The sequence below is a fragment of the Eubalaena glacialis genome, chromosome 16, assembly GCF_028564815.1.
Source record: "Eubalaena glacialis isolate mEubGla1 chromosome 16, mEubGla1.1.hap2.+ XY, whole genome shotgun sequence".
Taxonomy (NCBI): Eukaryota; Metazoa; Chordata; class Mammalia; order Artiodactyla; family Balaenidae; genus Eubalaena; species Eubalaena glacialis.
In genome coordinates, this window is record NC_083731.1 from 12,581,448 (window position 1) to 12,608,886 (window position 27,439).

The 27,439-nt window shown below is 38.2% G+C and overlaps 1 protein-coding gene across 1 annotated transcript in view; it reads right to left on the reverse strand.

Moving 5' to 3' along the window:
* Positions 1-4,996: 4,996 nt before the first annotated feature.
* The window catches only part of IPO5 (importin 5), a 39,680-nt gene continuing 17,237 nt past the window's right edge, over positions 4,997-27,439 (reverse strand). Inside the window, exons 10-26 of the mRNA XM_061170679.1 lie at positions 25,657-25,763; positions 20,314-20,438; positions 20,133-20,222; positions 19,875-20,048; positions 17,902-18,120; positions 16,736-16,819; positions 15,186-15,318; positions 14,977-15,098; positions 13,415-13,511; positions 12,043-12,215; positions 10,626-10,737; positions 10,485-10,540; positions 9,319-9,441; positions 8,039-8,258; positions 7,223-7,451; positions 5,743-5,884; positions 4,997-5,142 (exon numbers count right to left, since the gene is read on the reverse strand). Coding sequence (XP_061026662.1) covers positions 5,056-5,142; positions 5,743-5,884; positions 7,223-7,451; positions 8,039-8,258; positions 9,319-9,441; positions 10,485-10,540; positions 10,626-10,737; positions 12,043-12,215; positions 13,415-13,511; positions 14,977-15,098; positions 15,186-15,318; positions 16,736-16,819; positions 17,902-18,120; positions 19,875-20,048; positions 20,133-20,222; positions 20,314-20,438; positions 25,657-25,763 — 2,293 coding nt within the window. The 3' untranslated portion in view covers positions 4,997-5,055. The remainder of the gene's footprint in view (positions 5,143-5,742; positions 5,885-7,222; positions 7,452-8,038; positions 8,259-9,318; positions 9,442-10,484; positions 10,541-10,625; positions 10,738-12,042; positions 12,216-13,414; positions 13,512-14,976; positions 15,099-15,185; positions 15,319-16,735; positions 16,820-17,901; positions 18,121-19,874; positions 20,049-20,132; positions 20,223-20,313; positions 20,439-25,656; positions 25,764-27,439) is intronic.

Below are 27,439 nucleotides of genomic sequence, written 5' to 3' on the forward strand. Positions count from 1 at the left end.
CATAACCCTATAAATTCTTTCACTATTTCCTGGTCATATGGGGGCTCTACTTCATTTCAATGGCGGTTTAAAACTACATAGTTTTCCTCCAAGGGGAGAGGGTTAGAGAAAATTCAGGAGAGTGTGAAATTGAGTGGAAAGCAGCAGCCACTAGTTGCCCTACGAGGAGGTAAAAAAAAGTGGGTAACTGCAGTCAGGGATTGGGGCCAAAGTTAATGTAAATGGGCTACAATTTAGCACATTCTCTCTTCACTGTCAACCCAATAATGACTTAGCAGCAATACCCTCCCTGGCAGGAACCAGAGGTGGGCGTGGGGAGAGGGCTTGGAGCCCAGCCTTCCTGACCTTCTGCTCCGCTGGCTCCTTCACCCTCCAAGGCAGCACATGCCACACGCTGGTCCCAAATGCTCGCCTGTGAGCCATCTCTGTGACACAGCCCCAGGACAGTCCCAGTCGTGGTGGCAAGTCTGGAGAGACGACCTCCACTCAGGGTGGGCTTTTCAATGACCAGGAGAGGCCAGATTTTGAGTGTCTGGTGCAGTTTGCTAGAATGACTAGATTGAGGCCACTGGATACACATCCTATTTGCACTAATGAATGTTGTTTCCCTGATTTCTTCTATTACACACTCCACACCCTCTACTTTCATTGCTCTGAAATTCTGATGTGTCCCTACGTGAAGGCAGACCGCCCGTGCGTTTCACTCAGCCTTTGCCCACAAGCAATCAGTTTTTGTTACATAGCTTAATTCAATAAAATTCTTGACCGGAGTATCTGTCTCGCTGGGTTTAAGTACTGCACCCATTGTCCATGGAGTATTTTATGACGTTGTTAATCAGTTGTAAACCAAACTTAATTCCATCTCTTCAAACGCGTGTACTCACAATAGCAAACTGACACTGCCAGGCACTGATCTAGGGGCTTCACGGATATCATCACCTCAAACCTCACAGCTGCCCTGTGCGGGAGGTACTGTTGACGGACTGCTTTACAAGTGAGAACGGAGGCACAGAGAGGCTGAGGGGCTTGCAAAGGGTCCAGACTCCCCAGTGCTCCTCCTCCCCCTGGATGGCCACCACGGGGACCTCCTCCTGCCAGTCACCGTGAGGACGAGTCCCTGGTGACCCTGAGTCTGGTGGACAGAGCCACCCAGCGCTCACAGTGAGTCCAACGGAACTTCTTCCCCGGTCAGGGACAAACTGCTTTTTTTTCAGGTCGTGGTGCAGATGAGGTAATGGGTGCACTTAGGGGCCGGGCCACGTGCAGATGAGGGTCTTCCGACACCAGTCCCTTGGTGCTGAGCAAGTAAAATTGCGTTTCCATCGGCCAAATACACTCGTGGTACAACTCCGCAGACTCGGCAAAGCTGCTGATACTTTTCACAACTTCCTAGGCTTCCTCTCAACACCGAGGCTCTTCAGAGAATTTGCAAAAAAAAAAAACAAAAACTTGATTTTGAAAAATTAAGAGAACTTAAGTGATGACAGCTAACACCATGCCTGACTTCTAAATTCATTTAAATCCTCTATAATGTGGGTACTATTATTATTCCCATTTTAAAGAGAAGGCAACTGAGGTACAGGGGTTAACCTGTCCAAAGTCTCAGAATGTGTACAGTGAGGTTTTGGAACCCGAGCAAAGGTTTTAATCAGGTGCCAGCCTGTCTCTGTAGTCTCCTGGGACACAGCCACACCCGTTTGTTGAGTATTGTCTAAAGAAGCAGCTAAGTGGTTATGATGAAGATCCTAGGGGCTGCAAAGCCTAAAATACTTACCATCCAGTCCTTTACAGAAGAAGTTCGCTGACCCTTGCTCTTAACCATTCAACAGCACCATCTTTCACGATGTACCTTAAGACCGCAGGATTGCTGTCAGGTTGTAATTCAAAACTTACACTTTGTACCTATTTGTTACAAAACCTCTAAGAGAAGCAGGGGAACTAATTTTTAATCTATAGCAAATGGCACTGGACTTGATTTCCATTACAATCTGAATGCTAGTTAAGAGGACAGACATGTGTAAGATCAAGAACCATACAAGGAATCACTGACACACATTTCAGAGTTATATTCTGCTACTCTAACTGGAATTTTAAAAAAAACATTTTTTTGTGGAGTTTTACATAAGAACTTATCACACTGCTTTGGGGTTCATTTCTTAGAAATGAATAACTGAGCTATAATTTATCTTCAAAGTGTTCGCGTTCATCCACTCAAATATACAACATACATAGAAAATATAATATGCCCAAATATTGTCTAGCAAATGACTGTCAGGATTACAGATTGTGTGAGAAAAAAAAAAAGTTGGGGGAGAGAGTCAGTCCAGGATGGTTTTAGAGTTAACTGCCCACCTCCCCGTCACCTGGTCAGAAGTTCAAGTGTTGGAAGTAATAATCCAAGCCCACTCCTTGCAGGTAATTCACTTTCTTCTAAACCTTCATACTTTTGGGACTAAGAAAATGAAAGATGGCAGATTTTGGCTATGACTCCTTTGAGGCAGAGGGGTAAGAGGAACGAAGTGATTTCCATGGAACAAGCTCAGAGCCAGACTGTTTGATGCAATACTCGTAGGCAGAATGAAGCAGTACTAATTACTAAGTAAATCATTTAGCCAGCTCTTTAGCTAGCTGTTATGAGACCAGGTACATGGAGAATGTTTATTTGCTTATGCATTTACTGATGGTTTTGTTAGTCAAACTACAGCTACAGAGTTACGATAAAGTTGCCTCTCATTACAGAAATGTCAAACTAGCTTTAAGACAATTTTGCTTTTCTTTAGATTTAGCGTTAAAAATACATTCCAAATGAGTTATGCTAAAAACTTCTGACACTTGTGCACATAACTTAACCCTCTATGTTACAAAATATCCAGAAAATGTAAGGGCCACACATGTTTTCCTCCAGAAATAGCTCGGATTCATAAATATATAATTACTGGCTGACATGCAAGGCCACTAGGCCACTAAATTTGGTACAAAAGGAAAAAAACATGAATTTTCATCTTGTATAGACAAAATGAGGTATTAAAAATGTCGCCCCAGATAATTCCAAAGAATTGTTAGTTCGTGTTACAATCAGTTATGAGTTTCAGGATCATGTCACATCAAGTCTTTAAAACTGACCTTCCTGATTAACTTGATTCAACTCCAATTACTTGTTTTCCTACTTCCATCCAGAAGGATGTAGTCAGTCTGCAACTGATTCTTTCAGGGGCCTCAGACCCCTCTGATGGGTACATCTTCCTACTTTCCCCACTGATGTTTAAACTTGAAGCTACGAGGTTCTCTGCCATATGCCGTAAGTGCTCAGGACAGTGCTCTGCAAACACCAGACTCTCCGAAAACCACGTACCCATCTTCTGACCGTACTTCCATCTCAACTTAGGTGAGCACACCACATTTTTAACGTTTTAAGTAGTGTAATAAATTTAAAAAAAGCAAACCTGAATTGCTCCCGTTGTTTGGCATCAGTACACGAATGGGCTTTCCAAACAGCATCCTATCTCAGAAAGTACAGAGGGGTTGAACTACCACATTTTTACTCCGACAGGAAGACAGGATATAAAGTAGCTTCAAATTTCCCCACACACGCTGAGAGTCACACAGGTACCCACTGAAAGCAATGATCTTACTAGAGAAGTCACTCAACATGGCGTTTGTCCTGCGAGATACCAAAGCTTCTGGGCCGGAAACAAAATATATGTGAGGGGTATTTGCCCCCAACCAAACCACCTTAATATAATTTATTCTACTTTCCATTCCATTTCAGATTTAGTTTTAATAAAGTAATGCAAATCATTTAAAGAAAAAACCTTTAATTTTAAATTCTGATCTAGGCATAAAATTCATTTTTGTATCACGGTTAAATTCAGTACAAACTATAAAAATGTTAACACTGGAGTTTCAACAGAAATCTAATAAGACCTCTTAGAAAAATTATTTAAAGAAACAACAGCAAGTCATTTACTGCTATGAGGTTAACACATAAAGAAAAACACATTCACACATTTTACTGAATTTATCAGTAAATAATTTTAGCCATAATACTTATCATAAAATTAAAAGTTTAAAAGTTGCGTGTGGCTCCATAGCAATTACAATCTGCAATAAAAATACTAAGCCAAATCTTTTTTTCTAACAGGAACAATGCTAGCTTTAAAACGACTGAAGTTTGCACACCAACTGTGAACAGAGTAGGTGTATCATAACTTAGCTTAAATTAAAGTGGAAGATGGTAAAAACTAGATGCTTTTAACTTTGAATTGCACGAGGAAAATATCAGGGGGAAACAAAATTCAGAGCCATCCTTATTACTTTAAAAAATACTAGATTATTCTTATATTAAAAACATTAAATGAATCAAAGCCAGACAGTACTAAATTTTTACACAAACTTCTTTCGTATTTCAACGTTGTTTATTGAGGAGTGAATGAGACTACTGCCAGACATGCCAACGACACTTCACATTCAAGGGCTGGAAGCTGAAAAGCTTTCCAAACTGAGTCACTGCATAAGCCTTTTGGGGAAAAGAATCGAAAGTGACATAAAATAACATCTTCATGCTTGTTTTTGTCTTCAGCTTTTTTTCAATTTTTGGATCTACTAGTTTGCTGGGTGAAAGGCTTCTTTCTACTGTACAGAAAGACTCACACTCCAATTAATAGAATTAACACTAGGTGTACAGCAACTTGTTTTAACACACAGCTAACGCTGAGGAACTGATCTTAAAGCTGTTTTGTCTTAAATCTCCTTATATCTAGTGAGAAAACTTAATTTTATTTCCCTTTCACCTTCACATGGGTGGGTTATACCAATAGAAAAATACTCTTCAGTGCTACTGCAGGGCTCATGGGACTTCCTCAGTGGTGTGGGAGAAATCCACTTAAACACCATCCTGAAACCCAGGGCTTCTCTTCCTGCTGTTGTGGCTTTGCAGAAGAATGGCCTACACACAACTCTACCGTTCTCTTTTGCTCAAAAACAAAACAAAGAAACCTAAACAAAAGGGTAAACGTTTATTTGGAGTTAGTTTTCTGGTGGTGATATTAAGGCCCTTCAGGCAGAGTTCAGGAGCTCCTGTATGGCTGCCTGCTGCTCGGGACTAAGCTGTGCTATGCATTCAGTCCACAGTCCTCCAGAAGTCTAGGGAAAGAACATTGTCACACATTTAGATTCAGCGAAAATGGTCACTGGGAAGTATTTTAATAATCATCATTAGGTAGACTGAAATAATGCCAAAATACCTTCTTTCCAGTAGATTAGCTTGATGAACATCATTGTAAAAGCAAGAAATCTTTTCATTTCTATAAAGTTTATTTCATTTACAGTAAGTTTTCTCATTTTTGCATTGATAAAGCTACACTTTAGCTTTAGGTGACACGTTCAAGTAATCTATACACATGAATTTAGGTAGGAAAAGTCATTGGTAGCTGACAGTTTTATTACTATTAAAATCTCATCTTTTTTTCTTCACAGATATGCAGAAAAACTTCTACATAATGAGTATGTGCTAGTCTCATATTTAAGACAAAGGTTTTAGTTTTAATAAATAATGAGACTATATGGGTAGATTATAGTAAGTATAATCCATTTGAGGCTTGATGACAAGAGAATATAAAAATGAAATTTCCTTAGCTAGTTGGATTTCTATTTCCTTCCTCTAATAGAGAAAAATATGAAAAAAAAGCCAAAACCAAGTAACGTTTTTAGTTCTTCTTCCCCAGTTTAACCAAACCAGCTTACCTGTACTTGGCGAACTACATTAGCCAGACGTTTGGCACAGGGATCTTCATGTTTAATTGCCTCATGCATTTCTCCTTCTGCAATTATACTGAATATTTTGGGCAGATTGGTATTGTTAGGGCCAAGAACGATTGGGTGATTGCTGAAAAAAGAAAGAGAAGAAAACCACTGTAAATGAAAATTATAATAGGAAATCACTCAAGCACTCATACTTTTCTACACCTTTCCCCCAACACTGAATTTTGTTATTAGGTCTTTATACAACGATTATGCACTCACTAAAATCAACTGCCTTTAAATTCAGTAGGAGGAAAACCAGCTAATTTTACTTATTAGCTTTTCAGTTTCTTCCCATGTAAATTTTATATATATACATATATATATATATATATATATATATATGTTAAAAAAAACCCCAAGATATTACTAAGAACAGTTCCTTAACACAAATTTTATTTAGACACTGCAAAATGGTTTCTAAAATAAATCTGAAGTTCAAAAAGATAATACAGGCATTCTAAATGTAATCCGGGAAATAAGCTCCAGTCAAGTTTGATGGAAGGAAACCTAACAGTGAATCTAATTAGAATTCCAGTCTTTTTCATTAAGAAAATTCCAGAGTAGTCATTTCCAAGGGAGAAGATTAAATAGCATGATGGAGAACTGGTCACTTCAGAGGCAGGAGCAGGTAAGGAGTCTCCAGGATGGCTGTTACGTTCCTTAATGATGATGCCCTCCCTGTGAAGACTCCCAGTATTTGTGTGAACAAGAACTTAAACAGGCATGAAGGAATATAGCCATTGGCCTGTTTCTACAAACTCCAGGAGATGAGTGGTTGCAGCCCTTGGATTTATTTATGAACTAAAAGGAGTAATAGTGCCAGAGCCCGGATCCAGTACCTAGGGGAACTTGGACTTAGACAAACAGACCACCAATGAACACGCCTTTGATTTGATAGCTTCTATAACCTCCAAGGTTGTTGCAATTCTTAGCTATACTCACAGGCACAAAATAACACTATTAATGACAGAGGTCTGGGGCCAGATCCTGACTGCCCGTCTGGTATATTTCCCTTATACCACTGATTTTTTAATCCAAAGAAAAACACTAGTATTTCAGAGGGTCAAATAACAGTACTAACAATGTTCTTTGATCCCATTCTACTAATGAATGGTATGTCAATTATACCTCAGTAAAGCTAGTGAGTGAATGGATGGATGGATGGATGGATGAATGAATGAGTGGGGTGGGAGACAGAACAGAACCTTCCTTGAACATCACATTCTATAATGATCTGTTGAACTGAGTTCCATAAAGAATAACTCAAAACTAGATGTGCTTATACGGCACTCTTAACTGTGATACGGCTTCTTAGCCTGATTTATAAAGACGGCATTATTATAACCTACACACCTGGAAGCTGTGCACAGGAAGCACTGCGAAGGGAAGGAAATAAGGCCTAACCTGTCCCATTTCTTACCTTTCAATCAGGTCGCAAAGATAATTGAAAGTCTGAACAGCTTCTTCTTTATCCTCATGTAGTGGAAGCCAAGACAGCCAATGTGGGAGGACTTCTTCAACGTTCACACAATCAGGCTTGAACTTCATAATTTTCCCTACTGCAGAGATGCAGTTCTCCGTAGCATTGATATTTTCTTTGGTCTTAGAATCAGCAGACTGAATAACTCTTACCAGTAGTGGAAGTGCTTCTAAAAAAGCATTTGAAAAAAAGTCATTTAAAGTCTCACATTTTCATGCAAATGCCCATAAATATTTCTTATCTTTGGTCCAGTTATGAATTATAGTGAGGCAACGTTCAAGTGTAAGAAATGTTTGTTTTTGTGACTACAGAACCAGACCCGGGGAAAGGGAGGCTGCCCTGGCGTGCTCAGGAGCACCTGCACTCCACTCATCTATCGGCCCCAGTAGGTCAGCAGCCTCCAGATTCACACTCCTGATCACCTCGGTGTACTGCAGCTTTTGAAAGCCGCCCCGCTATATTCCTGTGCTGAACTTACAGGGACCCCAGTAGGTTTTGAAAGTACACCCTCCAAGCCCCAGATGGACTGCACCCTGGGACTGGCGTGAGGAGGCTCTGGCTCCACCCAGGTCTCACTTCCATTTCTATGAGAACGAGGATGGTAAACTCCTAAGTGCTACAGTGAGGTGTCTGAAAAAGGAAAAGAGAATGAAGCAGTGTATGTTTGCGGGGGCGGGTGGTGTGCGGGGGGGAAGCAAGGCAGGGATAACAGGGATGCCTGGGATGAGATGCACATAACGTAACAAACAAAAGTACCTGTACAAAAAGGACGATAGTTGTCTCCGCCGTACTGTGCCATGACTCCCAGGCCATACGCAGCTGCTTGCCTGACTTCTGGGCTGCTGTCACATGTGTATTGGAGCATTGGCCTTATGAAATATTCTGCATATTTAAATGAGGCTGGACTACAGTGTTCTATGACATCATCAAAGATGCACAAGCCCCACTGTCTATCTGGCCACGGTCTATGTAGACACTACAAAAGAGATACTCTTTTAAGCTTTGACTATTCAGATGAATGTGGTGCTGGAGTTTTTATGGCCAGCCACTTTGACAGACATTACTGTGGCAAATGTTGTCTGACCTATTGTTTCAACAAATCAGAAGACAAGTAACTGTGTATTAGTTAATAAAAGACATGAACTAATGGAACAACAACAAAAAAAGATCGTAAAGAAACACTTATTCACTATAGGCTGTCATCTTACATGGATATTCCTGATATAGGTAATGAAAAACAACATAGCAACAATCAGTTCTTGTGAATAACAACCCTCAAATTACTACATAGATTTAATAAAGTATAGGTTTAAAAGACTTGGGTGATTTGTTACAGAATTCCACAATCTGACATTACCAAGTATCAGGAAGAACTGACAGCAGCAGTTATGTATATACATTTACTTTACAAAAAAGATAACGGCAATGCTAGATTTAAAAAACACAACAACAGTAAAAGCTGCAAAGATTTAACTTTATAGTACTGATTCAACAGGATGTCATAGGTGCCTAAATCATTTAAAAAAAGATACTGCAGTACTAAATCTCATAAAACAAAAAATTGAAAGCCAAAAAAACCCATAAATATCTGATGATTGCTTATAATTTATAATACATTTTTAAAATTGAATATATAAGGCTATCATCCAGAATCTATGATTGCTGGTGGTATATAATAAGGATCAAAATGGAATTTTCTAGGGTCTACTGAAAAACAAAAACTTGCAACCATTTTGTTTCCATTTGTTAATTCAGCAGGGTATAGATAATCTGAAATAATAAAAAATCAGTTCTATGCCTTCAGACTGTATTATAAATTAATTGAACTATGGAAAACCTAATTAGTAAACTTCAAGCATATACTGAAGGAGAAAATATCCAGGGCAATGCAATAAACTTGGTAAATTAAAGAGGTACAGTGGAAACCATGATTTCTACGATCCATTCTGACTTGAAAGTGTAAGTTTTCAAATGTTGTAAGGAAAGATTTCCAGGTCAACTATCTAAAATAATTGTCAAAAAGAGGTAACACTTACAATTAGGTTGACAATTAACGGAAGCAGCTGTTCAAACCATGGTAACACTTTTTCCTTGTAGCTACTGAATATTGAGTGTAAAATGTCTGACACTTTGGTCAGAATATAAACATCATTATCATCCTAAAAAAAACAAACACATACATACCCATATGTATTTAAAAAGTATCCCCACTATTATTAACAGTAACATTTATTATAAAAAACATAAGAAAAGTACAAAATTAAATTTCTCTTCATTTTCTTAAGGGCATAGCAAGAGTCCAGAGACTGAGGTTACCCCAGTGATGTCTCTTGTCTGGCTATGGAAAGAAAGGAAGGCGTGTGGTAAGTATTGCACTTATTGCAAATACTTTTCTTGGAATATATTTAAAATATATGGTTGAAAAATTAACCCAAATCTCAAAGATCTGAAACAAAAGTGATTTTCCTTTACTATTTTTTTGTCTTCTGCAAGAATGTTTCTGGTTTTGGAGCAGAATGGTGGGGTCAGTTATTTACATCCCTGGGAACAATGTGTGCATCAGCATGCGAGCACCCTGCAGAGGACTGGGATGACCTGCACATGTCAGCACCGGTCCACCAGATGGCCACATGCCACATGACAGACCCTAACCTAAACACACAGCTGAAATATGTTTGATGGCATCAAGTGGTTTGATGGTGACAGAACTGAGTAACAATGTGAAGAATTATGTCAACCACTGCATGTATATTATTTATGGGGAAATTTGCACAATTCTGTGGTCCAGTGGAGGGACAGCTGGTGTTACAGAAAGATCTGGCCTTAAGCATGAGACTGTCGACAGTGAGGCTGTAGGCAGTCATTTAACATCTGAGTTTGAGTTCACTATCTTTAAAATGGTGAAAGCACCACCAAATATACATGATTGTTGTGAGAGTATAGAAGAAAAAACAAGGTGAACTCCAAAGTGCTTTCATATGTGAGGTCATTGCAACAAAATGCACACAAAGCATCCAGAACACAAATCAGCTAATTTCAAATTACTTATTCTCTAAATTAATAAATGAAATACATGTCAGATTTTTCTACTAAAGATTAATAAGAAGTACATCTTATGATAAGTCAGATGAATCAGAAACTTAAGCATTATCTTCCAGATGCAAATGGTCGTGTAAATTAAGTTCTAAATGGAATAATTTACCTCATCTTGTAGTGATTCTTCCACCTGTTCATCATAGTCTTCATCTTGTCTTTTAACTAAAACACACCCAAATAAATGTCTTTAAATGGTCGCCAAAATGGTCAAGGATTACATTCAGAAATAAAAGCATGGAAAACTTACCTTGCCGCAATTCTTGATTTTTAAAATGTTCTTCAAGTTTAGCTTTCAATATACCTCCCAACTCTTCAAAGTGTTCATTATTAAGGCATCCATCTCCCATGACTTCAATGCACTAAAACGAGGTTGAGGAAAGAAAGCAACTCATAAGGTTTAAGTGTTTTTGGAGTCAAAAGTTAAACTCCATTAAGAATCAGATGGAGGGACTTCCCTGGTGGCGCAGTGGTTGAGAATCCACCTGCCAATACAGGGGACCGGGTTCGAGCCCTGGTCCGGGAAGATCCCACATGCCATGGAGCAACTAAGCCTGTGCACCACAACTACTGAGCCTGTGCTCTAGAGCCCGCAAGCCACAGCTACTGAAGCCTGTGCGCCTAGAGCCCGTGCTCCGCAACAAGAGAAGCCACCGCAATGAGAAGCCCGCGCACCGCAACGAAGAGTAGCCCCCACTCGCCGCAACTAGAGAAAGCCTGTGCGCAGCAACAATGACCCAACGCAGCCAAAAATAAATAAATTAAAAAAAAAAAAAAATCAGATGGAGGCGTGAGAAAAATTAACATAACTCAGTACCCTGGAAAATTAATGATTAAATGAGTAAATCCACTTGCTTTGTATTTGCTACCATACCACTATTTTAAAGAGAAGAATTTAAAAAATATTTTTCCTTTAAACATGTCCTGAGCACGTCTTAAGCGCCAGGAATTATGGTGGATGCTGCGGATTCAAAGACGGAAAAGACCAGCTTCTAAGGAGCTCAGTTACCACATGCATACTCTGTACAAAGATGGCACTGGAGAAAGGCTACGCTTGCATTACAGGCGGAGGGAATGATACAGGCAAAGACATGGAAGCATGTGTTCTTTGGAAAAATAAAAGAAAATCTGAACTTCAGGAGTGTAAATGGGGACAAATAAAGAATTTTTAAACCAAACTGCGGAGCAAGCTATGGAGCTGTGAGCAATGGAGATGACCAAGAATATGGGAAGGGGAGTGACTCAAAGAGCAAGTTAATGCTTGAGGAAAGGCGAATGAACTATGAGGAAAAGAAGGAATGGCTTCCAGAATAGACCAAGTGAGGCTATTTCAATAGCAAAAAGAAGAGATACGGCAAAAACAGAAGGGAATTTAGGGGAGAGAGAAGAGGACAGAAACTAGACATGACTTGGATGATGACAGCCAAGTTTCTGTAGTTGGATTACCAGGTAATGATGATGGAAACTAATGAAGACCAGAATACAAGAAGAGCTACTCTTGAAAAGAAAGAAAAACAGAAAGAGTGAAAGCACCAAAATATTAAACATTTTTGGTAGAAAAAGAAAATTTTCTGTTACAGCATAAAAAAAAATCCTCCCATTTATTTAGCAAGACTAATAAATGGACACACAATCTTATACATATTCTTGAAGAGGAAAATATTTACCTTTGCAAAAGAGTGCATTATTTCTGAGAGGACATCTGAATCTGGTTCTGTGCCAATGGCCTTGATTAGAGCGTCACACATAAAATGCCACATCTGTGTGAGATACTCAGGACCACGAACTCTTGCACATTCCAGGAGAAGAGGCATGGATTCTGCTGCTGCCACTCGAACACGTTTTATTGTTAAGGAAACGTACTCACTATCCTTAGATTACATTTAGTGTAATCACTACCCTCAAGACTGTGGAGTGCTAGGCAACTTCTGTTCATCTAAGACTGCTCTCCAAGAGCTTGTGTTAAATATAACCTGTGTATAAAAACAGAAGTCTCCCTGTCGCCAAGACATACCTCCTGTCTTTTCCGTCACCTACGATGTAACAGGAATGAAGGCTCAAATGTAACCCCTAAACATAAAAATGACTGAGGAAGGACCTGGGACTCTCATAGTATGTCTCAGAATGTACCTATCCCCAAATTTGAGGTAATGCATGTTTCTAACAAATGCAACTGAAGCAATGACTTTACTAAAGAAGACTACTGAGGATCTCTTCCTCAATCAGCCTCTTCAGTTTTCGATAAAGATGAGTTGCCTCTCCCTATCTAACACCATTTCTAAAATAAGGTCTTGAGACTTCCTCTTAAAAATAATTCTGCTCTGTCTTCAGGCATTATGGGAAGTCTGCTGGGCAAAAGCCATCTTCTGTAAAGGATGCCGCTGCAGGATACTGCACGAAGAACTACAACAAAGGGGCTCTGGAGCCAGACAGATCTGGGTTTGGGTCCAGGCTCTACCATTCCATTGGGCTGTCATTTTTTTTAACCCATTTACGAAAGTGTGTGTGCGCGCACGAAATGGCATAAAAACCTACCTATACATATTAATTACAACTACCATTACATTGAGGAGGAAAACTTTCACACAGATTTACCAAGAGACATTTCTCCCCAGAGGCATTATCCACATTTGAAATGAGCTATATAGAAAGTTAAGTGCTATATAGAAAGTTAAGTACTATAAGTTGGTCTCTAACTTGTTAAAAGGTCTTGCTTAACATCACCAAAAGATAATCGGGAAAAGCAGCAATTATACACAACCATAAACATTTGCTAATAAAATAACAATCCTTAAAGCTCTTCAGTGCTCCACAGAGAACTGTCAACTAGAGGATAGTTGACATTTTCTTTTTCATGTTTTCGGCACAAGTGAAACAAAGGCACTTGCAAAGAACCAAGTTTATAACCTGAAACCACTGTCAGTGCAAACAGAATACTGGTGATGTACGCTTACTTTGGTTAGCACAAAGTCTAATACTTCAACAGCCTACAATTTAAGTAAATCTAGAAATGTTTTCTGTTCAAAAATTATAGGATATCATCATGGAAATAAAATTTCAGTAGAGGGACCATGAGTTTCACAACCTGTTCCGTGTACTCCACAAAGCCTTCTTTTAATTCCTTAGCATAGCAAACCTGAAACCGAAGTATTTGAAGAGAAAACAAGACCCATGTTAATTTTGATGTATTAATATTTATTAACAAACTGCAAAACCATGAGGACCACAGAATGTTATATCCTAACTAGAGCTAACTACATTTAGAGCTGTATGCAGGACTGTGAAATTAGTCTTTTAACTAAAGAGAATTGTAAAATGGGAAAGGACCATGAAATGACTGTAGTATATATTGTCATTCGAAGGGGGGAATATTTCATATTCTTATTTTGTGGGGGGGAAAATTTAGCAAAAGTTTCAGCACTCTGGAAATACTTCAAACAAAAGATGCCACTTAATTAAGGCAACCTAAAATTAAAAAAAAAACCAAAACCTGAAAATGTAATCATAGCACATCACTTCTGTAAATCTGCAGCAAACAGGCTTATGCTATTCTGAATTTAAAAAAAATCACTTCAACAGTGAAACAGAAAAAATTGTCTTAAAATAATTGTTTCTTTATTCTCTTTCACTACATGAAAAGAGTTGGTAATTTTGTGGAAGATGTTACATTTATATTTGTTCTCAAGTTGAGCGATACTACAGAAAATCCAAATTGTTTATAAATTATAGGCAATTAAGTACTGATAAGAATAAGTTCAAGAAATATGTTTAAATGAATTAGAAAACACAATACTTTACTAATACGAAATAAAATTTAAGCCATTAACTTTTATTTAGGCTTACTTAACTGCTAGATTTGTAATATACCATAATCTTTTTAAAATACTTTTTTATTGAAGTTTAGTTGATTTACAATGTTGTTACCAAAATCTCTTAATTCTATTTGTAAAAAAAAACAAAAACAAAAAACTCTCGCTATCTACAACACATGCTCATGAAGGTTTAAAAAAGGAAACTCAAAGAGAACATACATAGACCCCATAATACCACACAAAATAATCACTGTAAACATTTTGATTTTCCTACCATGTCTATTTTTTTAATACAATGAAATCATACCAACTTTATCTTTAATACTGTGAGCAGATTTCTGTTCATTCAAAAATATTCCTTAGCCACTACTATACACTAAACACAAAACAGGCAAAAATCCTTCCCCCTCAGGTAGCTTTGTAATGGCTGTGTAATACTCCAGGGCACAGTAATTACTGATCATCTTCCTAACAATAGTTATTTGGGCTATTCATTTCTGTTGTTGTTGTTATTAAAAACAGCACTGGTAATGAAAGGTTTTATCCACGTTTCTTTAGGATGGAAATCCATAAGTGGAAATGTTGGGTCTAAAGGTTTCTATATTTTATTTATTAAAGAATACATTCCTGGCTCTTCAAAATAACTTCTTCAGCATCCATGAAAAGCACTCCTATGAAATATATATGCGTAATATACATAAGTATATATATAATGAAATATATACATATACATTACATGTATTCATTATGAGAAGTTGTAAAACAAAGTTCAGTAAACATTATAATTACCAGCATCTGACAAGCAGTTGACTTTTCTTCCAGTCCTGCAGTTTTAATACCAAAACTTTGCTGATCTCCAAGGTTCACAAATTCCCAACCATCATCATCACTCATGTTCTCCATGTCTTGGGCTATTAACAAAGAAGCAAGCAAATCCATGTTAAAAATGATAACAAAGAGGAATTCTACAACTGCCATGTCCTCATGAAGACACCTACTATCTAAAAGGGCTACTTCAGGCTTAATTGAAGCTGTCTTCATTAAAGGTCCCATAACCACTGGAAGGTACTGCTGAAATTCTTTTCCAAGGATTTTGCACATTCTGGCCCATGCTGAGATCATGTAAGAGATCTGGGGAGAAAAATTAAAAATTATATTAAAACTGATTTTTAATAAAAAATGGGTAAATAAGACATAAAGAAAGCCCCTTCCCCGTTTCATGGAAACAATGTTTTTACATTCATGGCTCTTTAAGCAGTAAGTGCATTTTCTAAGGTCACATACTTAAAATGTTCAGAAACCATGGAAAATCACTGTGAACTTCTACACTAGGATACAGACAACAGCTGAGGCAAAAGAGACCAGGACCCTGTCTTATTTTTTCCTACTTTCAAGAAACTATATATTTCAAAATACATAGTTTTCTCTAACAGCATCTGAATCATGTAACAAAGCCCACTTAAACATATCAACCCTTAAGCACTAATTTTCTTGAAGGCAGGAACTTACCTGACTTGGCCTACTGCCTAAAGTTCCATTCATTGAACACTAAATACCCCTTTCTCCTAGCTGTTTAAGTTTTCTGTGTAAGGGGTTGTCCACATTTAAGACACCTCTTCTACTACTACTGTGTTTACAAAGATTTAATCTACCTACAGAGAATCTGGTTCTAATTCATCCCCATGGCCCCAAAAGTGATTTTTACCCTCCGGCATCCATCTATATATTTGTCTATTTCACATGCCTACATGTGCAAACGCACTCCCCACTCGTAATTTAAAAAACAAAACAAAACAAATTTTTAAGTGCTTGGAAAAAGCATTTTGAAGTATGGCAGACATTACAGAGTGGCTGTGCAAAGCTAAAATTTAAGGCAACAATTAGGGATTGAATGCTCATGGTACAGTAGACACTGTGACTATCATTAAGGTCGTGACAGACACTCACGACGTTCTTACTACAGGGTCCTCAGTACCCACCACCGAGACTGGTACCAGCCGTGAACTACGCGCAGAAGTTAGCCAGGCTGAGTGCGGAGGGATCTTTCTAAGCTCAACGAGGGCTTGTTCACAGGCAGAGAAAAGAGCATGACATGCTCTAAAACTGCTGGGTTTCCGTATTTCTTTTGCTTTTGACAGGGGAGGGAAGTCATCTGGCATGCAAAGGGCCAGGAGACATCCACATGGTGATGTCTAGTAAGGGGCTGGACAAATGAACCCTGAATTCAGTGACAGACGTGAAGTCACAACCATATGAAGGAAAACCGAAGCCGTGCCTATGGATGACGCTGCTCAAGGAGAGTGAAGAGGTAAGAGAGCCTGGCACGACAGAACCCCAATGGAACCAAAAACTAGTCACAAGAGGAGCAGCCTGGAATGGACCGAGGAAAAAACGGTGTGCCAAGTAGAAGGAAAACCAGTGAAGAATGTCTCTGAAACCACGGGTTGATATTATCGCCAGAAACCTATTACTGGATTTCTTTTTTTTAATACATTTAACCCTGAGCTATCGACCAAAAGGATGCAGGCGCATGTGAGGGCTGCTTTACCTGAGGGTCATCATCTTCCATATCACTGAAGTCTGTCTGCGTCTTCAATAATAGCTGCATCACATCTGATGCATCTTGCATGAACTGGAAGGAAATATTTGGGGAAAAAAGACACTAATATTACTCATGTATATCACATCAGAGAGGCACTACTGCTACCCAATTTTTGTTTCTTGTGTAATAATAAAACTTTCCCCCCAAATCTATTACATTTCCCACACGGGTTATAACACCTCAGATAAAAGTATTATATTGAAAATTTTTCATCTATATTGCAATGGACTTAGTGCTTTTTCTAGAAAAATACGTTTTCCAGTGAAGGTCAAAATGAATTGCAGTATAAAGACAGTTCTAGTGGCATCAAGTTTTGGTCCATGGCTTATGTATTTCCAGCAGTAAAAAGATAATCCAAATCGAGAAAGACAATTTTGGGTTGCTCCATAGAACTATATGATTTTCATTTAACTCTCTGCATAGTCTGGCAATCTCCATTGTATAAACTGTTTCAAAAACAGTTTGAAAGCCAAAACGCAGAGAACAGAACATAAAAATGTTTTATTGGTTAGTTTCTCAGTGTCTCCCAGAAAACAGTTTATAAGATAATAATGCTGGTTTTGGAGGAAATCAGACAGAAAGGTTCTATATTGAAAGCTCTGAGAATCAGAACATGAGGGGCTGATGACAGAGGAGCTTCTTTTGAATAAGCTTTGACAGGTCTGAGATGTTAGCCAGGAAGAAAAACACACTGGCCAATCGTCCTTGCTAATTATTTTCTGAAGAACTATATGCATATAAATTTCTCTTGGGACACTCAATGCTTTTTGGATTAACAGAAAAGCAACTGGAATGTTCCCAAGCACATGTTCAAGTGGGTGAAACTAAACATATGGGTCTTGAATTCCACAAGCCTCCATAGAGACAGACTGTACCCGTAAGAGAAGGTTTCAAGAGCATAACTGAGTTAAGAAGAAACCTTAATATTAGTGATGAAAAAATGAAGGCAACAATTTATTTATATATAAAATTAAAGTTAATATGAGAGTAAGATGATGGAAAAAAACAAGTATCCAGAAAACCATTTATCAGAAGGAAAAAACCCTCTGGTACCCTCAATACCTCCGCAGCCAAATTCAAACAAAAAATTCGACGTACTACAAATCACGTACTTTTTCCTTCCCAACAGCCAGACCAATGAGGCTGATGCATTCAATAGTTTTTCCTCTGAGAAGTCTGAGTTCCTTTTGAACTGCATTCTCAACAATGTGCTTCAGTGATGGCATAAATAAGTCATAGTAGGGGACAAATTTTTCTTCTGCAGTATCTGCAACTGATGCGATAGACGTCACAACTTGTTCCAAAACTAACTTGGTGCCTTTCTGAATCAACTAGAAGGAAGACACACAACATCAATCACACAAATGAGAACATGGAAGAAACACTCCCTGAAAGTTCCCGAGGGCTCTTCTGAAACCGCAAGCTGAGCCCACCCTCCGGCAGCCACACTGGAGACTGCAGGTCTTAAAGCAAATGATAGAACCGCGCTGAACTATTTATATTTATGTGTGATGTTCTCTCCTTAACACAGCGCTCCTGAACTACTCCAGATGGTTCCTCATGCCGCTCGTCAACCACAGCCACTCTCGGCAGAGCTCTTTCTCCTTGTACCACAGGCCCCAACACACCTTTAAAAGGTCAACTTACTCCCTTCTTTTGCGTCTCAGCACCTGCTCTGTGTTGAATGTCATGGCTGGCCTCTGGTCTCACTGGAGTGCCTTTCTTCCTTGGCTACTCTCTCTTTGCATTGCGCTTGCTCACACACTTTACCCTCCTCCCCAGCCCATCTTAGCAACTCCTTCCTTCAGTCTGTATCTCACATACTGGACCCATGAGGGGAGGGGGGATGATACAGAGCCACCCTTCACACTTCAGCCCTTTACCCAAATCTACTAGTAATGTCACATCTGATCCATCAATTCCTGATTTAACTAACCTAACCGATCTGCCTTCAACTTGTCTACCTCTGTCTGTTTTCAGATACACACATGTTCCTATATCATGTTCTTAGTTTGCTGTCATTGGACACTGAGCACCCATCCTTTGCTTTAAACCCCCTTCTTTGCCTTCTGAGACATTATTTCCTCTCTTCCTCCCTGTTCTCCTTTAGACCAGTGCTAGGCACACTGTGGTTTACCAACTGTTACCAGTTCATCATGAACCAAAGTATAGAAACTGAGTATTAATATAGTGATTTGACAGTAACTTTATGTCTGCTGAATATAATAGTTAAACGGCTTTTATTTTGCATGTCCTTTTTACTCATTTCACTTTAGAGTAGAAATTTATTTTCATTATATTTGACAACAAACTGGGCTTCAATCTTTGCCTTTCTTACCTGAATCTTCTCTCTCTCATGATGCTACACTGACATCATTCACTTGTTTTTAGGTTGCCTCTTACTTAAGCTGAAACTATAAACTGTCTTCTATTTGGATGGCCAGGCCTTATTTTAAGAATTCAACATATTTAAAACAAAAAGGATATTCTTTTTTACACGTTCTCTATTTCTCTCACCCAGGTTAGGAGAGTGGTCAACACTTTTTGCTTCTTTCTCTTTCATCTTTTTAAATTCAAACTGGCAGAAAGAAACTGCTAATGCTTCCTGAGAAGCACCTTTCAGAATCACTTTTCCTTCCAATTTCCACTATTACCATCCAAACTCACTGAACAATAATCGTATGATGGTCTTGCCTTAAATCTTCCCCATTTATGTTTATGCCTCATGTTGCTACTGTGCTAATTTCCTACAATCACGTTTTCATGGTTTCTTGCAGCAATTAATTTATGTAATTCCAAATTTACATAAATAATTTACAGAGTTCAAAAATAACTCTGGCTTGTTTTCCAGGCAATTCACATGCTGCTTTTACCTAACCTTTAGTCCATATCTTTCCCAAGTCTAATACTGAGTGGCCCATTCTCTGGTCAAGCCTGAATTATACTACTTAGAACAGCCTGGAATGTCTTCCTCCTAACTTTCCATTCTTTATGGCCATTCCGAAAAGTCCCTCTTTCTCCAGGTCTTACCTATCAAATTAAATTAATCTTTATAAATAGGGAGCTTAAAGATCTCGAAACTTACCTCTTGAAGTTTAAGGACCATGATGGAATGCAGATGTTTCACTAAATTATCTAAATATGGAATAAGTAGTGACTTGGGACAGTCTTCGGTGAAGTTAATGAGAGCGGCAGCGGCATGGGCCTGCACACGCTGATTGCCCTGGTCTTCCATGGTCTGCAGCAGAGCTGCAATCACCTGTGAAATGAAGTCACACACACAGACATTTTCAAATGCCATCGCTCTTCTTAGAGTTTGAGTGTCTGCAGACTCATTACTTACCTTCTCATGGAATTTCTTTTGGAAACCAGGTGCAAAATCTGTAGCCATCTGTCCCACGGCATTACAGGCTGCATACCTCACTCTGGGATGCTGGAATAGGTGCCTTTGTATTAGTAAAGGCAATAGGGTCCCATGTGAAACTAAGGCAATAATTATGAATCAAATATTTACTGGTACTTACAGGATCTTGAAGAAAAAGCAAAACAAAATTTACTATCTCATTTAGAATTCCTTCCATTTGCTGGTGGCATCCTTCCCCAATGGCAGATAAGGCCATTAATCCTGCATGCCGATACTTCCAGTCAGCTACAGAAGAGAATTACACAGGAAGGAACAGCAATTAGATACTACAAACATGTCATTCTGGCAGTCAGAAGTATAAGGAAGTTCTCCTTATTTGGAAAAGAGTAACAAAATACTTTTATACATGTTTATTAACCAGAAAAATAGAAAAAGTGCCTGACTGGATTACTTCATTGTCACAGTGGTTATGTCACACAAGCATTTCTACTCTGAAAGTTAAAAGGCAATATGGTGGGTAGAGGGAGGGATAAATTGGGAGATGGGGATTGACACTACTATATATGAAATAGATAACCAATGAGAATGTACTGCATATGTATAGCACAGGGAACTCTGCTCAACACTCTGTAATGACCTATATGGGAAAAGAATCTAAAAAAAAGTAGATATATGTGTATGTATAACTGATTCACTTTGCTGTACACCTGAAACTAACACAACATTGTAAATTAACTATACTCCAAAAAAAAAAAATGCTCTCACCATATTATAAAGGGGAGCAAATGTTCAGATCAAAAAAACAAAAACTAAAAACCCAAAACAAAAGCACCCTGGGATCCTCACTGTAAAAGGATCCTGAGAATGAAAGTTTGAGAACTGCTGGTATAAGAGTTAACTAAGTTGTAGAAAAATCCTAAATTAGACATTAGACTTAATTTTTCCCTTTCCTTTCGGGAGCCCAAAACCCATGTAAAGATGAAGTCTGGGCTTCCCTGGTGGCGCAGTGGTTGAGAATCTGCCTGCCGATGCAGGGGACACGGGTTCGAGCCCTGGTCTGGGAAGATCCCACATGCCGCGGAGCAACTGGGCCCGTGAGCCACAACTACTGAGCCTGCGCGTCTGGAGCCTGTGCTCCGCAACAAGAGAGGCCGCGATAGTGAGAGGCCCGCACACCGCGATGAAGAGTGGCCCCCACTTGCCACAACTAGAGAAAGCCCTCGCACAGAAACGAAGACCCAACACAGCCAAAAATAAATAAATAAATAAATAAATAAAAACTCTGCTTGAGCAAAACCAAACTGCTTCTCTCTTAAAAAAAAAAAAAAAAAAGATGAAGTCTGTTGTAACTAATTCCTCTGAAAAATTGCTAATTTTTTCTGTTAAACATTAAAACTTTATTATTATTATTTATAACATTATTACATATATGCTTTAACTGTATTTCAATTAATCAATATACCATTAAGCCAAATTTCTCAACTGAGGAATAATAATTCTAAGAAACCAATATCTGATACTAATCTTTGCATACTAGACACATTATTTTAAAGAGGAGTAAATAGACTTATTGTCATGATCATTTTGCAACGTATACAAATACTGAATCATTACGCTACACATCTGAAACCAATATAATGTTATGTCAGTTATAACTCAGTTAAAAAAACACACAAGGGACTTCCCTGGTGGTGCAGTGGTTAACACTGCACGCTTCCAATGCAGGGGGTCCGGGTTCCTGGTCAGGGAACTAGGTCTCACGTGCATGCCACAACTAAGAGTTTGCATGCCACAACTAAGGAGCCTGCCGGCTGCGACTAAGGAACCAGCAAGCTGCAACTAAGACTCGGTGCAAACAAACAAATAAATTAATTCAATTAAAAAAACACACAAAAATAAATAGTAAAGAAAAAAAATTTTAATGCATATTGAAATAGATGTCTATATTTAGTTCAGACATTTTAAAGTTATGTCTCATATATTCTCAATGTGCAGAGTTCCTAGAAGTATGTTCAGCAAATGTAATGGGATGGTACTGGGATTTGAAAATGGTTTTCCTCCTTTGAACTTTAAGATTAAAAAAAAAATTGGGGGCTTCCCTGGTGGCGTAGTGGTTAAGAATCCGCCTGCCAAGACCTAAATGTAAGGCCAGACACCATCAAACTCTTAGAGGAAAACACAGGCAGAACACTCTATGACATAAATCACAGCAAGATCCTTTTTGACCCACCTCCTAGAGAAATGGAAATAAAAACAAAAATAAACAAATGGGACCTAATGAAACTTAAAAGCTTTTGCACAGCAAAGGAAACCATAAACAAGACAAAAAGACAACCCTCAGAATGGGAGAAAATATTTGCAAATGAAGCAACTGACAAAGGATTAATCTCCAAAACATACAAGCAACTCATGCAGCTCAATATCAAAAAAACAAACAACCCAATCCAAAAATGGGCAGAAGACCTAAATAGACATTTCTCCAAAGAGGTCATACAGATTGCCAACAAACACATGAAAGAATGCTCAACATCATTAATCATTAGAGTAATGCAAATCAAAACTACAATGAGATACCATCTCACACCAGTCAGAATGGCCATTATCAAAAAATCTACAAACAGTAAATGCTGGAGAGGGTGTGGAGAAAAGGGAACCCTCTTGCACTGTTGGTGGGAATGTAAATTGATACAGCCACTATGGAGAACAGTATGGAGGTTCCTTAAAAAACTAAAAATAGAACTACCATACGACCCAGCAATTCCACTACTGGGCATATACCCAGAGAAAACCATAATTCAAAAAGAGTCATGTACCAAAATGTTCATTGCAGCTCTATTTACAATAGCCAGGACATGGAAGCAACCTAAGCGTCCATCGACAGATGAATGGATAAAGAAGATGTGGCACATATATACAATGGAATATTACTCAGCCATAAAAAGGAACGAAACTGAGTTATTTGTAGTGAGGTGGATGGACCTAGAGACTGTCATACAGAGTGAAGTAAGTCAGAAAGAGAAAAACAAATACCGTATGCTAACACATATATATGGAATCTAAAAAAAAAAAAAAAAAAAAAAAAGAAAATGGTCAGAAGAACCTAGGGGCAAGACGGGAATAAAGATGCAGACCTACTAGAGAATGGACTTGAGGATACGGGGAGGGGGAAAGGTAAGCTGGGACAAAGTGAGAGAGTGGCATGGACATATATACACTACCAAATGTAAAACAGATAGCTAGTGGGAAACAGCCGCATAGCACAGGGAGATCAGCTCGGTGCTTTGTGACCATCTAGAGGGGTGGGATAGGGAGGGAGGGAGATGCAAGAGGGAAGAGATATGGGGACATATGTATATGTATAACTGATTCACTTTGTTATAAAGCAGAAACTGACACACCACGGTAAAGCAATTATACTCTAATAAAGATGTTAAAAAAAAAAAAAAAAAGAATCTGCCTGCCAATGCAGGGGACACGGGTTCAAGGCCTGGTCCTGGAAGATCCCACATGTCGCGGAGCAACTAAGCCCATGCACCACAACTACTGAGCCTGCGCTCTGGAGCCCGTGAGCCACAACTACTGAGCCCGCGCACCTAGAGCCTTGGCTCCACAACAAGAGAAGCCACCGCAATAAGAAGCCCACATACCACAACGACGAGTAGCCCCCGCTCACCACAACTAGAGAAAGCCCGCGTGCAGCAACGAAGTCCCAATGCAGCCAAAAATAAATAAATAAAATAAATAAAAAATTAAAAAAAAATTGGTGTTCACTATTTAAAGAAAAAATGAAACTATTTTTAAAATAAAGTGGGGTATATAGTAAGTTACTAGAAAATATGCATCGTTTTAAAGCCCTTTTCATATGAAGTATTAAATACACCTTTGGATCCTAACTCCAAACCTGGGTGTAGGGCAAGCATCACTTTCCTATTTTTTTTTTTTTTTAACAGACAAGGAAACAAAGGTCCAGACTTGCTCAAAGCCATACATTTAACAGCAACAAATCTTTATTAAGAGTTCATTGCCATACATATGAAGGCTTCTGCAGCCAGCTAGTTATGTTGTAGCAGGAACTTAAATTCTTTAACTACAAATCACAAGCAGTTCCACAACATATTTGAAGAATGGCATTAAGCAGTGGTGAAACAATGATAGCTGGGTGACCGTGTGTAACCTTTCATGTCTCTGGGCTTTACTTTCTTCATCTTAAAAATGGAAAAGCTAGATTCTGTCTAGTAGCTTTTATAGGTTGAGCAACCTGTGATGTTGACTGTCTCTATCCATTTGGGGAAAAACCCCTCCAAATTTAGGGAGTAAAAACAGGAAAAACTATTATTCAAGACCCAGATGTAAAATGACATCATTAAAAAGGGATAATGGTTTTGGACCACGCCTTCTTAGGATAAATAAGAATCTTACAGGATAAGGAGGACCTAGGTAAAGGCTAAGGGCTGGAGTTCTCAAAAATTCACTTTCATGTGAAGCTGGTATTCTGTGATTCCAGTTCACTACTTTAAGATCCCAAATCAATGGTTTGACCCTCAAGTCTGTCTCTTGTAATACATGCTATAGATACACATGCTCATACATGTAAGCCAGGATTTCTGTAGAAGAGTGTATGCAGTAGCATTATTTGTTATGAACAGAACTATTACGGTTTAATGGGGAATTGTGGAATGCTAGGTGGCTGTTAAACGAAAGGGAAGCCATCGTGTGGTGCTATGATACACTGTGGAGCGGAAGCATGGGATCTGTATGCTATATTCACGTTAAACGCAACTGCACATGTGCATAAACGAGGTCAGAGACTCAAGTCTCAGAGGACTGTTAACAGTGGCCACCCCTGAATCTAAGTTAAGGGACTTTCAGTTCATACACTTCTGTACCTGAATTTTTAAAAAATGTCAAGCAAAAAAAAAAAAAAAAAAAAAAAAAATGTCAAGCACATTAACTTTGTAATTAAAAGGACAAAAACAACAACTTTTGTTACTGATACAAATTACAGGTACAAGGCTAACAAATGACCAAATATTTGCTAGGAATATAAAAGGAGAAATATAAAAGTAGCTTCTCCTCTAGAAGTAGGTATTTAAAAAAAAAAAAAGATATTAGATGAAGGAAGACTGTGAGTCAAATACATGCATACTTCATAAACATTCTAATAATGGTGTTTTATTTAAATTCAAATTTAGATATTTCTGGCTAGGGAGTAAATCTGTCAATTTTCCTTAGAATTTTTAATTTTTTCCCATATACTGAAGCCCATTCTGGGGAAGGAGAATTGAATAATATTTGCAGTATTGAGGAAAAAATATTCTTTACTGTAAGACTGAGTGGTTCTAAAGATGACTGAATAGGATTCTATCAATATGAGAATTAGGATAAACATAGACTATAAAAAGGCAAAGACTGACTTTTAGACACAGTCTAAGCATTTGTTAGAGTTTAAGATTTGGAAAGCCACACTCTACAATTCTAGCATTTGAAAGAGATAACAGCTTACGATTCTGAAGCATCTGCATAATATGTTCCTTGATCATCGGCAGGACGAGCTTTCCACCAAGTCCACAAGCCATTCGGTCTAAAGCACTCTCACCAGCAACCGCGTTGCTGCACACAAACAAAATGATGTAATCACGACATAAGCAAAATACACAAGAACAGGACACTGCACGGATATATTTCTGAACATGTTATTAAACTGAGACTGAAGAATTAATTCAAGTGGTCTTTCTAATATATGTAGTGAAGTTGTGGGTTAAAAACCCTAGAGTTTAAAAAAGAGGGGGGATAAAATTTTTATCATGCCTCATTGTGGTTTAAAAGTCTTATGTCTGAATCTGATCTTTCAAGCCTTTTCCTACTTTCCCCACACACACCACTCACTGGTTAAAACTTAGCTTCTGACACTTTCAAGACTCAGAGGGGTAAGCAGAGTGTTTAGGAGAGCCCTGTGTATCTCATTTCCTGGAAATATATTCTTCAAACTTATCAGTGGGGAGAACATAGAAAACTGAAAAAGGTACTGAGCCGGTATGTGATTTTTTTCCTCACTGTGAGCTTATTCATCTTTAAGGGGTGCAATTTGCATTGCAAAAAACTATGCATTGGTGAAAGTCAATTCTAGTTTTTCTCCCTGAAAACTGAAGAAAAATTTGGGCATAAAAGCCTTTGCTCATTTATTCTGTTTTAGAACTGCAAGATCAGCAATGAGTTTGTCATGTGCATAATCTTTAACTGTTCTGTGTGAAGGCAAGACCAGAAAGATGAAACTATGACCTTCAGAACAGGTTCTTAGACTTAAACTGATCTTGAAAATATATTTACGCCCCATTTACTCACAGATAAAATCTTATTCACCCAGTCCAGAAAAAAAATAGCTTCATAACCATATAAATTTAAGTGCCTTTTACAAGGCAAATTAAGCCAGGTAGCAGCACATTACAGTAACTGAACCAGGGCAAGAAAACCTGATTGGAGCCCAGTCTTCTCTTCAGCCCTATTTGATGATTTCCAGTCAAGGATTATTTTCATACTTCTAAAGAGTATTTAGGCCAAAAGTCAGTCATTTTGAATAATAGGATTAAGTTTCAAAAAGACACCAAATATTCTGTAAATCTAATGTCTAATTCTATTTAATATCTGTTATAGTAGCTTACACCAACTACCAGTCTTTTGGGGAAATAATTTCAGTTCTTTTTAAGAAAAGGAGGTAAGGCAGTATGATGCACTGGGAAGAGTAAGAGAAATGGTATTAAGCCCAGTCTACTAACTGGCTATACAACCCTGGACAAATCACTCAATCCTCCCTCTCCATTTCTGCATCTATAATATGATACTATACCCTTTAGGACCACTGAAAGAATCAAATTAAAATAGCTGCTCTGAAGTGGTATGTTTCATATACGTAAGGAGCCATTATCACTACTTCACAGTGAATATAAATTCTGATTGACTTTTCCATAGGAATCTGTATTCATGGGTACCTACTAAGTTGAAACAAGTAAAATAGTAATTTCAGTGTTACTGTCACCCAGTGTATAAATCTCACCATCATTGCCTCCTCTCTATCCTAAACATAAATTGCATTATTTGGGGAAAATACACGGGATTTGCTGAAACAACTATTCTAAGTTAAGGTCTATGCATATAAAGGCATTTATCACAATAAAGCTTCTTTATATATATTTTAGAAGATACTATTAAAAAATTCTTGAAGAAAATTTAGAGTAAAACAGGGTAATAAAGATAGCTACTTTATTAAAGATAAGTATTTACAAAATTTG